The sequence below is a fragment of the Fonsecaea monophora genome (genome assembly GCF_001642475.1).
Source record: "Fonsecaea monophora strain CBS 269.37 chromosome Unknown Scaff160, whole genome shotgun sequence".
Lineage (NCBI taxonomy): Eukaryota > Fungi > Ascomycota > Eurotiomycetes > Chaetothyriales > Herpotrichiellaceae > Fonsecaea > Fonsecaea monophora.
Window position 1 is genome coordinate 1 of NW_019174091.1, and position 13,041 is coordinate 13,041.

Here is a 13,041-nt window from a genome sequence, read left to right on the forward strand (position 1 = left end):
AAAGTGGAAAAATAAAGAGGAGAAAGTGAAAAAAAAAAAAAAATTTATGGTTGTTAGGATTGCGAGAGAGATATACGGTAGTGACAGAGGGGGGCGCGAGGGCGAGGGAAGATGTGTATAAGGGAAAGGGGGGGGGGGGAGAGGGGGAGAGGGAAAACCTGCTATGTGTCTGCATCTGGGCGGGTGGGTGGTGATCTTGTACAGAAAAAGAATGAGGGCAGAGCAGCATCGACACGTCGAGAGCGTGAAAAGGAACAAGAAAGTAAGAAAGAAAGAGAGAAAGAATACACGCAGTGTAAGGTATCTCACATCCTGTGTTCTTTTATTGCGTTGCTCCGCTCGGGTCTCGACATACTGGTTACTGAGTTGAAATGTTCCAAACTGTCCTGGGGTGTGAATGTTCTTGTCGCCCTTGGCACTCTCGTGGTACATGAAGCGGAGGTGTGTCCACTGCTCGCTGACGCGAAGACCCAGAAGCGAAGAAAACAGAAATCCAGACAGGGATGCTGTTCGAGTGGATTGTCTTTCGTTGCTGCATGCGCCAAACTCGGTCCTTTTGGTCCCAAGTTGCATTCTTTCTCCAAGCAGCAGCTGAGTGCCACATAACCACGTCTCAGCCATGATAGCAGCCCTCATCTGCTAATGAGACGGTGTCGTCATTTGTAATGGCCATGACAGTATGCGAGTGGCGATCCTGTTGGTCTGAATATCGAAAATGGGCGAGGCGACACCATGGGAGTCTCTCCACCACGCAGCTGCTCATCGTGGAGTGCTGACCTTCAATAGCTTCCAAGCGCACTCCTCATCTTGTATTGATTTGTGTCCCCCACTCGACAAAACCAGTAATTTCCTCCCTCCAAAACGACGATTCCTCGCCTCTTGTCCTGATAGTACCACCTGTGTCCAGCGCATTGGGACAGAGACTAAGTCTTTCAGGGTCATGCTTCTCACTGAATTGCAAAACGCCTGAGCGCTGTGTGCCAATTAGTGCAGTCGCCCGTACCTCCTGGGTACCATTGGGCTGCACAGGGACTTGGGAATTTCACTTTCCAGTTGTGCAATTGCAGAAAAGTGCCTCTTCCGACAAACGCAAGCGACTTGTACAGCTAGGCAGAATGACAGCTCTTGAGTGGGCCTAGTCGCTGCCAGGTGAAAAGACACTAGGATCGCATTGACCGTAGTTCACCAATATTCTCTCGAATTATGGTTCAATGCCGCTACGAGGGGAGCTGACCATTGGTATGCGAGAGGCGCGCGGAAGGTTGGAAGGTCCTGGAAGGTACCGAGATTCACAAGTCCGTAGTCGTAAAAGATGCTTTCTCAATATGGCGAGAAACCCAACCATGGTGATTTCCATAACCACTTGGTGAGGTTGATGAGCTTGGTGATAGCAACGCTGATAGCTCTTACGGCCCTTAAGTATAGCACCGTGGTTACTTGCGGATACCGTATCCGGAAAACCCGCCCGGCGGCATGGGTGCTGAAGGTATCGTACCAGCTTGTGGACCCCCAAATCCTGGAGGAGGCGCAAACCCGGCGGGTAGTGTATTCGGCTGTGGAAAGCCTGCAGGTACCTGATTGAAGCCGGGCGGCATGAATCCCTGTGGACCGCCATATCCAGCCTGACTCGGAGGTGGTCTCGCCGGAAGACCACTCGGTGGAGCTGTGAGCGGCGCGCTGGGAAGAGGTGGTGGCCTTGCTTGTGCTGGTGGCGGCACAGCTTGATAATTGCCATTTGGTGGTGCAAATCCCACGGGAGGAACGGGAGTTTGTGGGACGCCACCAAACACTGGGCCACCCATTGGGATTGTGGCAGGAGTGGGTTGGACACCATGAGCTTTTGCTTGAGCAGCGAGCATTCGTTCAGCTTGGTCACCGTGTCTTTCACCTTTGCCGTCCTTTTTGTAGGCGTATTGGACCGAGACTTCCTTGTTCATGAGGTATTGGCCGTTCATATTGGCGATGGCATCATCCGAAGATTCAAAGTTGGCAAAAGAGACGAATCCATATCCTTTCGATAAGTTGTTCTCATCGCGGGCAATCTGTTTGCATTTAGCAGAGTTCGAAGGACAGGCGAGAAGGGCTAGACTTACTTTTGGTGCAGCTACCAATGTGCCAAACCGTCCAAATGTGTCGTAGAGCATTCTTTCATCAACCATTGGATCCAGATTACCAATAAACAACTCTGCACCCACTTCGACAGACTTCTGCTTATCGGCGCTGGCTTTGTTGACGCGGATGGGTTTGCCATAGAGCCTGACCTGGTTCATGACCCTTGCTGCATATTCAGCGTCTTCTTCCGAGTTGAACTCGACGAATCCATAGCCCTGGTGTGATTGGGTGACCCTATCTTTTGGTAGATGGACGTTTACAATGCGGCCTGCTTGCAGAAACAACTCCCAGACAAGAGCATCAGTAACCCGCTCGTCGAGGTTACCGATGTAGATGGTAGAGTCCTTGTCTTGTTCCCAGTGTCTCGCGCTGGACATGGTGTTGAGAAGAATTGACGGTGCTCGGGGTACCTGTGCAGTGTTACAGTCTTCCTTGGTCGATTTGGAACAAGTAGGGAACCCAAAAAGTTCGAATGCCTTGTGTACTTCAACTCGTATGTGATGGCGAAATTGTTGGCGACAGTGAAAGGCTGTTAAAAGAAAAGCGCGATACTACTTTAAGACTAGTGTCGCTATTAGTCCACGTGACTCCGTCGCTTTCATGAAATTGTTCCGCAGCTTCTTCATCCTGCATGATTTTATTCGCATTAAAGCACCCCATATCTCGCTCAAAGACAACTTGATCCCCCCCCATCCGAACGTTTATTCTCGTAAATTTTGGCAATACCTCCGTATAGCTATCAAGATGATTCAGTTCTCTGAAGAGACCAAGGTCCGTTGACACATGACGCAAAGCACAGAATATCATTTAACAATAATCTCAAAGGAGCGCATAGGGAAGATCCTTGACATCACCCGCGAAGTCGTACATTATGGATACCTCCCCCTGATATTGTATCTGGGTATGAGTCCTGGGATGCTTTGAATTGTACGGAGGGCTAACGGTGCCAGGATACACGCGGAGTGAACCCAAACCCGCATTGATCAGGTACAGTCCTCCCAGTTGACATCGACGTTACCTTATATTGATCGGTTTTAGCTTGATTTCACCTTTCGCAAACTAAGAGTCCTCCGCGACGACTTTGTACAACAGATGAATGGCCACAGGTCCAACATGCAGAACCTCCAGAACAGTCTGTCGGTACAATGCGATGGACATACTCGACAGTACTTGGAGTCGCCCAAGTGAAAGAGACGAAAGCCCGGTCTACGATGAAAGATTTAATAAGGGGACGATTTAAGAGATGGAAAACGGGGGTCAATACTCGTCAAATGGCTACTCCTCCGGTGCGCAACCTTGTACAACAGTTCTTGTGGTGTCCTGAAGATACTCACATTTCCCGGCTCTACAACCATGGCGAGTGTGGCAGGGTCGCTACTGAACGTTCAGGCCCAACCATGAGATTGACATGGCACATTCTCAACAGACCTCTGGCAGCCTTCATTTGAATCTGTCGAAAAGCGTTCGGCCTTTGCCACACCTGTTACCAATTCTAGCTTCACTCCTGCAATCAATTTTGCCATGTCATACCCTCCGACTCGAAGCATTTTGAACGAGTTTGTGCTGATTTTCTCCGATCTCTTCCGCCTTTCTTCTCTGTTTCTTTTTTATCAGACCTCGAGCAACCTGCTATACTCAAGCCTAATGACGATGACGATGGTCTACCAAAGTTTGATCGCGCTGAGCTCCGCCCATATCGTGTTTGCTCCCCCATGTCAAACATTGGTCAGGATAGCATGGTATGGCCCACCCCTACCTCTGCCTGCAGTGTACCGACTAGCCCGCATATTCGGGAATGCCCGTCTCGTCCTGTAGACATGATGGTGTAATTTGTGCTCTCATCGCTTCAGCCTGATGATCCGCAATTGTTCTTAGCCTGGCGTTCCCTTCCACATTTCCTCCTCAAGAATTACTTGATGAGGGGAATCGGAGGCAAGAGCATGAAGAGCTTGTGGTGATGTGGTTCGGTCACCGGAAGATAATTCCATAGCAAATATATTCTGCATCCCTTCGTAGCTGCACAGACCCAGTCGCAATCTTGACGGAGGTGTCACCACGCACGCAGATACACAAGACCAACTACTGCCTTACCTGCTTCGGACTTTTGACCCGACCTTTTGATGTGTGAGGACTGTGATCGAATCAAAGGCCGGTGAGATTGTTACCTACTTGTAGGTATGCAGTCTTCCTCACAGCCGCTGATGTGTGCAGCCTTGGTTTCTCTACAGGGTACAACGCCCGGGCTGCAGAACCCCAATGCTCCTGGGCTTCTCCGCTCTTTCGGTTCATCTAAGCACGGACCCAGGCTCTGGGCCAACTGCCAATCGTGTGAGTAAAGCTGCCTAGCGGCCTCCATTAGCGTCTGCTTCCAGGGAACCCGTGCTTCCCGCTTATTGCCTGCATGTCCCTGCCCGCTCTTTATTTGGCTTCTCCCCCGGGCGCCTACTACTTACAACCACATCTGCCATCCGGAGTCTGGCGCCTGGGCCTGCATCATGGTTCTGTGGTGTGGAGATACGAGGGCTTGAAGGGCCTTCCACTGTTGGCAGTTCGGTAGTCAGTGGTAGCCTAACTAACTCAGTCCAACCAAGCCATCAAGCAAAAGCTCGCCCCCATTATTCTCCTGTTCGTTCTGCATCGGCCCCATTTCTCGTGTCTTGCTTGCTTGCTTCCTTCCGCCGCTGCTTGCTCCTCCTCCTCCCGTCTTTACTTTGCACAACCTCCACCAAACACACACTTTTCTCTCCTTTCCTCCTTCGCGCCTTACCATCGTCCCCCCCTTCTTCCTCTTGGCTCCTTTTACTCTGCGCAGGGCTCTCTCTCCATCACTAAACTCTGTCCGCCGACCACATCGATATCTGGCACGCACCAGCGCTCCTTTACCGGATCAGCTGTGCCTTGGGCCGTCGCCCGGGGCTTCTGTGTGAGCTTATCCGCAATTTTTCTACCCTTACCACTAGCGCCTTTTCACGCTTCTTTCGCCGCCGAACAACAGGTACCTGCGCTCGTGGTAATCCCCCAACTCTCTTCTTCTCTCGTCTCACCGATCATCGCTACAGCCAGCAATCATCGCTCATCTTGCGACAACTCTATAGCCATCAATATTTCACTGTGCGTCCAACATGTTTAACTCGACGACACACCGCGGCAACCCCAATTTGGGACCTGCGCCTCCTGGCCAGCCCAACCACCGCTTGAATGAGATCCTGGACCAGCTACGAGCCGAATTCGATAATCAGTCTAGATCCTCTGAGCAGGTCGAGAGCCAGGTCGCGCAACAGATTCAAGAGATGGAGCTGATTCGCAACAAGGTCTATCAGCTGGAACAGAATCAGTTGAAGATGAAGCAAGACTACGAGGCTGAGATTCGTCTGTTGCGACATGAACTGGAGCTACGCGGAGGGTCCCAGGTGCAGTCGCACCTCGGTGGCCCTCCTCAGCATGCTGGTCCAGCACAAGCACCCCCAGCTCTAGGACACGGCCAGGGTGGGTTGTTCAGTGGAATCATGGCAAACCAAGGTCAAGGTGGTCCAGGGCTGGCTCCTCCACCAGAACAACCTCCTCCTCAGCAGCATCCTCTGCAACCACCTCCGCCATCCGCACAACCCCAGGGTCCGCCGCCACAACCACCCAACTCCTTTCCCGGCTATCAGCAGGGTCCTACGCTGAACGGTTATGGGCCGCAACCACAACCGCCTACCAATTCCCCGGGTCTTGGGAAGAATCGATCCATGGCTAACAGAGGTGGACCTGGACCCGGGCCCGCAACTCCTCAGCAACATCCAGGCCAACCACAGGCCATGCCGTATCAGAATGACCCAAGAGCTTCGCCTCAAATCCCCCGGCCTACTCCTCCGGGCACCGACATGCAGCTTGGACCGCGTCATCAGATGCCAGGCCAAGGCCAGTATCCTAATGTCGGCAACGTCCTCGCCGATTTGAACCCGGATGACCTGCCAGATCATCTCAAGCGAACCAGCGCCGATGGCGAATGGCATGCCGTCTTCAATCCAAATGTTCCTCGTGTGCTTGATATTACTCTCTTGCACAATCTTCAGCACACTTCCGTTGTCTGCTGTGTACGTTTCTCAAGCGATGGCAAGTACGTCGCCACAGGCTGCAATCGCAGTGCTCAAATCTTTGACGCAAGGGACGGCCAGAAGGTGTGCGAGTTGCTCGACGAAAATGTCCAGGACAAGGACGGTGACTTGTACATCCGATCTGTCTGCTTCTCCCCCGATGGCAAGCTGTTGGCGACAGGCGCCGAGGACAAGAGGATCCGTGTTTGGGACATCGCAAGCAAGCGCATCCGCACCACGTTCGATGGACATGAGCAAGACATCTATTCGTTGGACTTCTCGCGAACTGGTCGGTTGATTGCTTCGGGCTCCGGCGACAAAACCGTTCGCTTGTGGGACATTGAGTCAAACCAACAGGTCATGGTGCTCTCGATCGAAGACGGGGTGACTACCGTAGCCATGTCCCCGGATGGACGTTTCGTCGCAGCCGGTTCCCTAGACAAGAGTGTCCGGGTTTGGGATTGCTCGAGTGGATATCTCATCGAGCGACTGGAAGGGCCACAGGGCCACAAGGACAGTGTTTACTCGGTCGCGTTCTCCCCTAGTGGTCGGGAGCTGGTCAGCGGTAGCTTGGACAAGACGATTAAGATGTGGGAACTCACACCACAGCGAGGCCTTATTCCGGCTGCAGCCGCGAAGGACGGCAAATGTATTCGCACCTTTGAGGGGCACAAAGTGAGTTGTTTTCCCCCTTCCGGTTCCTGCCTCTGGTATTATGTTTGAGAAACTCTAACGGTGGTTCGTGCGCAGGACTATGTGCTCTCGGTTTGCCTCACTCCCGGCGGCGAATGGGTTATGTCTGGGTCCAAAGACCGTGGAGTCCAATTCTGGGACCCCAACACCGGTAATGCGCAGATGATGCTTCAAGGTCACAAGAACTCTGTGATATCCGTCGCCCCGTGTCCAACAGGCCATCTCTTCGCTACGGGATCAGGAGACATGAAGGCTCGAATCTGGCAGTATACCACATGGCGAGGGGCGCACCAAGGACTCTGAGTCTAGTGGAGAATGCGTGAATATTCTAGAAGCAAAATGGACGGCAGCAAACCGGCAGGAGACTAGGATTGGGACGGCTGACGGAGTTCGCAGTTACATGTGCATGTGTATGATTTGGCTTTTGGAGACTTTCGCCTTCCCATATCAGCTGCTTGCAGTGGTTATGAACAGGTTGAAGAACTTGGAAGGGCATCCGGCAGTAACGGCAGAGGTATGAAGACTCGAGTTGCAGGCGCCCGGGCTCATCTGCATGAGGGGGCCTCATGGCTCTGGGGGAGTATTCTCTTTAGCTTGACGGTCACCGGGCTCTGGGAATGGCTGGACTTCTTATGGGCGTGGCGGGCTCGCATTAGTGGATGTTTGGGGGGGTGTGTCTGGTGGATGGTTTGTTTGAGGTCAATCAGGCGGATCAGGCGAGTCGGGAATGAGGTTGAAGCGACCGTCGCAGCCAATGTTCTTTTTTCTTTGGGCTATACTTTCGATGAAAAAAATTTGCTCAGTTTGCGTATTGCTCGGTTGTTTAGGTCGCAGGATGGGGAGATAGTGCAGGGAACAGACGTGGGTGGAAAGGAAGCATGGTGATTACCATCGCTGATGTCGACTTGGGCAGAGCGAAAGCCTCGTTGTCAGAGATTTCTCGATCCCTACCGCGATGCAGCTGAGCAATCCAATCAAAAATGCGAATACGTTGATAATCAGGGAAGAATTTTTCGTCGGGGATGCACCACAAAGTCCGTACGGCCCTCGTCAAAGTCTGCAGTGGTGGTAGTGGTGGTGATGGTGGTTTAGCGATTAAGATAAGTGGTAGTGGTTGGTGGGCACTGGGAAGTCAACCCTGGGCCTCCAAGTCCCCTGCGTTTCGCAAGCCCTGACGTAAGGTCCGGGGCGGGATCTACAGCACAAGTCGCAGTTACAGACATGTATTGTTCTTTTTCTTCTCTAGCTACCAGCTGGCAATAGCTCCTCCAAGAGCAGAATTGACTTTGTCGACAGTGTCGGCGGACCCAGTCCAACGAGGTACCAAGTACCGCACCACGGCACCACATCATCCGAGACCCAAGTCCCAAGTCAAAGATACACAAGTGACTTGGTACTATACCCGTTGTCCTCAGTTCACTTTTTCACTTTCGGAGGCGGCCGAGCGCAGCCAGAGCGGGCGTACCCGTTTCCCCCTTTCCTCCTCCATCGTCAATCAATCCTTCATCCGTGCTAACTTGAATCTTCCTTACCCAGACAAGACGTATCAATCTCTCCTTTGATCAATGGCCAGCGCCACGGACTCAGAACCTTAAACCATTCGTTACTCCAGCCGCCTGGTACCCCCGCTGTCCTCTCGAAACAAGAAGCCACCCTTGCTCAGTTGTTTCTCCATTCATGTGATCATCTTGCAGTCTCTCCCAGAACTGGTTAACACTCATTGAACTAAATCGAGGATCGTATGTATCGGGTCAAGAGGGGGCGAGGTTTTCTTCACTGCAGCATTTGCGTAAAAACACCAGTTGTGTCTGGGCCACAGGGCAGGCAATCTGAGGGGAAGACTGCGTGGGATGTACCAGACAACGGACCAACTACTACGAAGCCCTGGATCGCTTGCTCTTTCTCCTGATCATGTGCCTAAACCCACGAACCGGTTGGTGAGGTCCCTCGTCTATCACTCCAAGACTTCTCCTCAAACCCCAGTTTCAACTCTGAACGATATCCTGCAGCTGGAGAAAAAAATTTTCTCGCTCAGCCCAAGCTATCTTGGATGCATGCTCAGGCATGGAGAAAATCCCGATAGGAAAAACTTCAGCTGCTGCAAGACACCACTCAGGCACTGGCCGCGCGCGAAAGGTCACTAACAGTAGCCGAATCTTGTGCCTGGCTCATCCGTTTTCCCAAGTTGACCCAAGAAGAGATCTAAGCCTCACCGCACCCCCATCAAGCGGAAGTCAAGGGCCGGGCTTGTCCTCCCAAAGATTCCATGGAAGACGCCGGGAGGAATGAACGCGCAGTATGCACGGCCTAGGATCAATCGACCACGCATCAAGCCTGGGCGCTCGCTTATTTCCAGGTTGGCGCCACGAGTCTCTAAAGCGTGGAGTCTCCTTTAAGGGTATAGTCTGTGGAATCCTGTTCAAGCCACCAGCCAAAGGTTGCCCAAATCCCTCGTCCTGCTCCACCTAGCAGCTTTTTTCATCCGAGCTTTTTCATGCAGCTCAAAATGGTCTGCGACTTGACCAGCGCCGACTTGGGATTATGACGGATGAACTACTCAGACTTAGCGACCCGATACCCCCAAACTTTTCCTCCCCATGCCAGGATCCCTTCTTTGCTTCTTAGGTCCCTTGCAAGGGACCCCAAATCGAACGATCGCTGCAGGCTATCGGTCCTGGCCCTGCCCTGGCCGTCATGCTCATCCACCACCACCACCCCCCGACCCACCTTAGGGTAACGACGACATCTCCTCAGACTCTGCATTGTGCGCCCCGGCCTGAGTAAGTTTGTTCCCTTGCAGCCCTAATCCCTCCCCTTATGCGTACCCATGCCTACCTCGCATATGCGTATCCCGAAATCATCTAGGGCGACTCTCACTGGCCTGAAGGCTTCCCTCTCCTTCTGGCAGCCACTGAGACGATGCTGGATCTCGAAAAATTTTTCACCTTTGTGTCATCTGGCTCGCCCCAAAGCGGTAAGCAGAGGCGCTGAATGGCCTTGTCGCACCCACGCTCAAGCTGGCGGAGGGGCAAGGCTGCACCCTTTCGATGCCTTAGCCTCGACGACACCAGATACGTGCGATGGGGAACGCAATCTCTTCCGTTTTCCGCAGAATCCCTGAAACCATCATGCTAGGGAGCTTGTCCTTTTTGGCACCGCCCACGCTGCTGACTGGTTGTCTGAGCATACAATGGAGTCGGGTCAAGCGAAGAGGTATAATACCCAGTTTGATCTCGTCACTCGGACTATACTGTCTACCCATCCATAGACCACGTTAGACTCGGCTTACATCTCCAAGCTCTAGGACTGTTCCTTGCTCAAAAAGCTGCTTTTCAGGGTCTTCATTGTCCGTTCATCCTGGCCGACCTCAGGACCGCTACCACCGTCTTCCAGCCAGTGGCCACTCGAACCCCCACACTTCGTTCCCCCGTATCTGCACTCTCTTGCTTGATCTACTGCCAATCCAGTCCTTGGGCCAGCATTCGAGTGCAATGTAGTCGTGTCGTTGGCTCTTGCTTGTTCAAAGTGTTACTCTATAGCCTCGATCCATTCCGAGCGTCGCGCCGGAGTCACCTATTCACGCTATCCAGAGTACCATTGATTGTTTTCTCGGACCCTTCCTGGCTTCCTCGGAAGTGAGCTCGCCTGGACAGAGCATATCTGTTGGCGTGCTAACCCCCTCGAGACGTTGACGACGACGAAGACTCCTTCGATGTTGAACATGGCCTTCAATCCTACCGCCGACCAGATCGAGTGGCATATGCATCAATTGAGACAATGGATGGTGCCCACGTCGGTGCCAGCTCCCTCCAAGCCACCAGCGACCGCACAGCCGCAAACATTTCCTCAGGAGTTCTACCTGCAGAACGTACCTTCGCATGACATGTACGACTATGACTCTTTCAGCACTCCAGGCTCTGCGCCGCCGACCACCCTGGCTCGTGCTCAGACTTTCACCAGCTTCTCTGACTACGACTTCACTCCCATGGATTATTTCACCCCGGCTCAAGGCCCGACGACGCCAACGAGTTGGGCTGGAGAGGAGCGGGGCAACTTCGACGATGGCCGCTCCACCTACTCAGAGGCACCCTCGAGCTATCTGTCCTGCGATCTGTCAGAGCAGAACCGGCTTGAGTCCATCATCTCGTCGAGCCATACTACTCCTCCGATCGTTCCTCAATCTTTGGCTAGCTCTGCTCCAGACAATGCCTCCGAAGTCGACTCACTCATGAAGACACTGCTACCTCCCCAGATGCTTGTGCCAGCTAGCAGTACCAGTGGCAAGCCTAAGAAACATCTGTGCCCATATCCCGATTGTTTCAAGTCCTTTTCTCAGCCAACACACCTCAAGATTCACCTTCGTTCCCATACGGGAGAGAAGCCGTACACATGCTCTGTTCCGACGTGCAGACAAACGTTTTCGCAACTGGGCAACCTTCGAACTCACGAGCGACGACATGTTGGCCAACGACCGAACCGAAAAAGATCCTCATCCGATCCAGGGACCCGAACTCGGAAGTACGAATGTAAACTCGACGGCTGCAAAGGCTTGGACGGCAGCCATGGAGGCAAAGTCTTCACACAACTGGGAAACCTCAAAGCACACATGAACAAGTTCCACAAAGAGACATTGGCAAAGCTCTCTGAACAGTTTGCGCACAACGAGATGGACCCAGAACATGCTGAGCTCCGTTCCTATTTTCAGGATCTCTACAAGCATAGCAACAAGGGTATCAAAGGAAGAGGCAAAGGTCGGAAAGTCGAGGTGATTATGAAGCCTGAACAGCCTTGAAGTTATCGGTTCTCTGTCAACAAGCCCTGGGTAAATGGGCTCCCAGTCAAAATCAGCGCGAATATCTTGCTGCGTGTCCGCCAGCCAGAACCAGCGGTCGAACCGCCTTCCGCAATCAATCACAAACGTCGAACGACTCGAAAGGTCATAAATTGACCTGAACGGATGATTTCTCCACCAGTCACTACCGACGAGGGAGCCAAACCCTACAATCCGACGAATCCGTGGGGTTCGCAGCTCGAGCAAGACCTTCTTTGTTCGACATTGATGGCTTTTTTTGCTCATCGACCATTCAACCAGTCTTTTCCGCGTGTTACTTTATCTTTTTCCTTACCAAGGGTGAATTTTCCTGGAGGATGCTACGCAACGAAAATTGTAAGAGTATCGGGGCGTGCTGGGGGAGGAAAGGGAGGGCCGGAAAGCGATGGGGGGTCATTTCACACAGAAAAGGTGACGGTAGGATGTATTCATATATCGTCTGCTGTCTGTCCTGATTTGAAGCTTCTGAAGCTTTTTACTTTGTTTACTTTGCTTTTACTATATCCATAGCATGCCTCGCGCACGTTTGAAATCGCCATGTTAAGGGGAGGAAAGGCCTGTCATTACCGAGATACACCATCTACCAGATATGATTACGACTCCAATGAACGATGATATGACGAATGGGAACAGACCTTATTAGGAATGGAAACGCCGATACCAAGAGAACTCGGTGTATTGTTTTTCATTTGCGGCTGTCCTCAGTTTCCAATTCTTGCTATGCACAATCTCCCGCTTTGGTGCGTGGTTCAGAGACTTTCTTTCTTTCTTCTCGGGTTTGGGAGGAAGTGCCAAACAAAGCGAGGCTGACTTTCCAGGCGATCATACACGGGGATTGATTGGGGAGGGCTTTTACTTTCGGTGCGACGCTACGGCCGTCGTCGATCTCTGGATTCGGGCTAATGTTTCATGAGAAGCGGGCCAGGTTTGCATGACATGGCTGCGGTCGTGGTGGTCCTGGACAGGTCGTTCGCTGCTACTCGTCTCCTTTTCGATACTGGGCTCGCCTTACAGGGAAAAGACCATCGAGAAGGCGAGATTGGACTCTGGACATGTGGGCCACGGAGGGCGGTAAAAGCTGCTAGAGGCTGAAGAGAGGAAGGGTGGGAGGGAGAGCGGCCCGAGAACACTGCAAGACAAGACGAAACGAGACGAGACGAGGCGCACAGGCAGACGGGATTGTCTGAATCCGCTCATTTTTCGCACGGGCAGGAACAGGGACAGGGCAATGGCGAGGAAGGAAACCAACGGCCCGACCAGTCTTCGCCTCTCTCGCTCTCGATCCCACAGTCAGTCAGTCTTGTCCATTGTTCTTCGCCTCCACAG

At 52.6% G+C, this 13,041-nt stretch overlaps 3 protein-coding genes across 3 annotated transcripts; 2 read left to right on the forward strand and 1 right to left on the reverse strand.

Moving 5' to 3' along the window:
* Positions 1 to 1,433: 1,433 nt before the first annotated feature.
* Positions 1,434 to 2,489, reverse strand: AYO21_11446 (hypothetical protein; the record flags this gene model as incomplete). The annotated part of the gene is made up of 2 exons (XM_022661338.1): positions 1,434 to 2,042; positions 2,094 to 2,489. The coding sequence occupies 2 exons, from the start codon at positions 2,487 to 2,489 to the stop codon at positions 1,434 to 1,436; spliced, it is 1,005 nt and encodes a 334-aa protein (XP_022506340.1).
* Positions 2,490 to 5,234: 2,745 nt separating this feature from the next.
* Positions 5,235 to 7,187, forward strand: AYO21_11447 (hypothetical protein; the record flags this gene model as incomplete). The annotated part of the gene is made up of 2 exons (XM_022661339.1): positions 5,235 to 6,866; positions 6,942 to 7,187. The coding sequence occupies 2 exons, from the start codon at positions 5,235 to 5,237 to the stop codon at positions 7,185 to 7,187; spliced, it is 1,878 nt and encodes a 625-aa protein (XP_022506341.1).
* A 3,418-nt stretch (positions 7,188 to 10,605) lies between these two features.
* On the forward strand, positions 10,606 to 11,676 carry AYO21_11448 (hypothetical protein; the record flags this gene model as incomplete). The annotated part of the gene is made up of 1 exon (XM_022661340.1): positions 10,606 to 11,676. The coding sequence occupies one exon, from the start codon at positions 10,606 to 10,608 to the stop codon at positions 11,674 to 11,676; it is 1,071 nt and encodes a 356-aa protein (XP_022506342.1).
* Between the last annotated feature and the right edge of the window lie 1,365 nt (positions 11,677 to 13,041).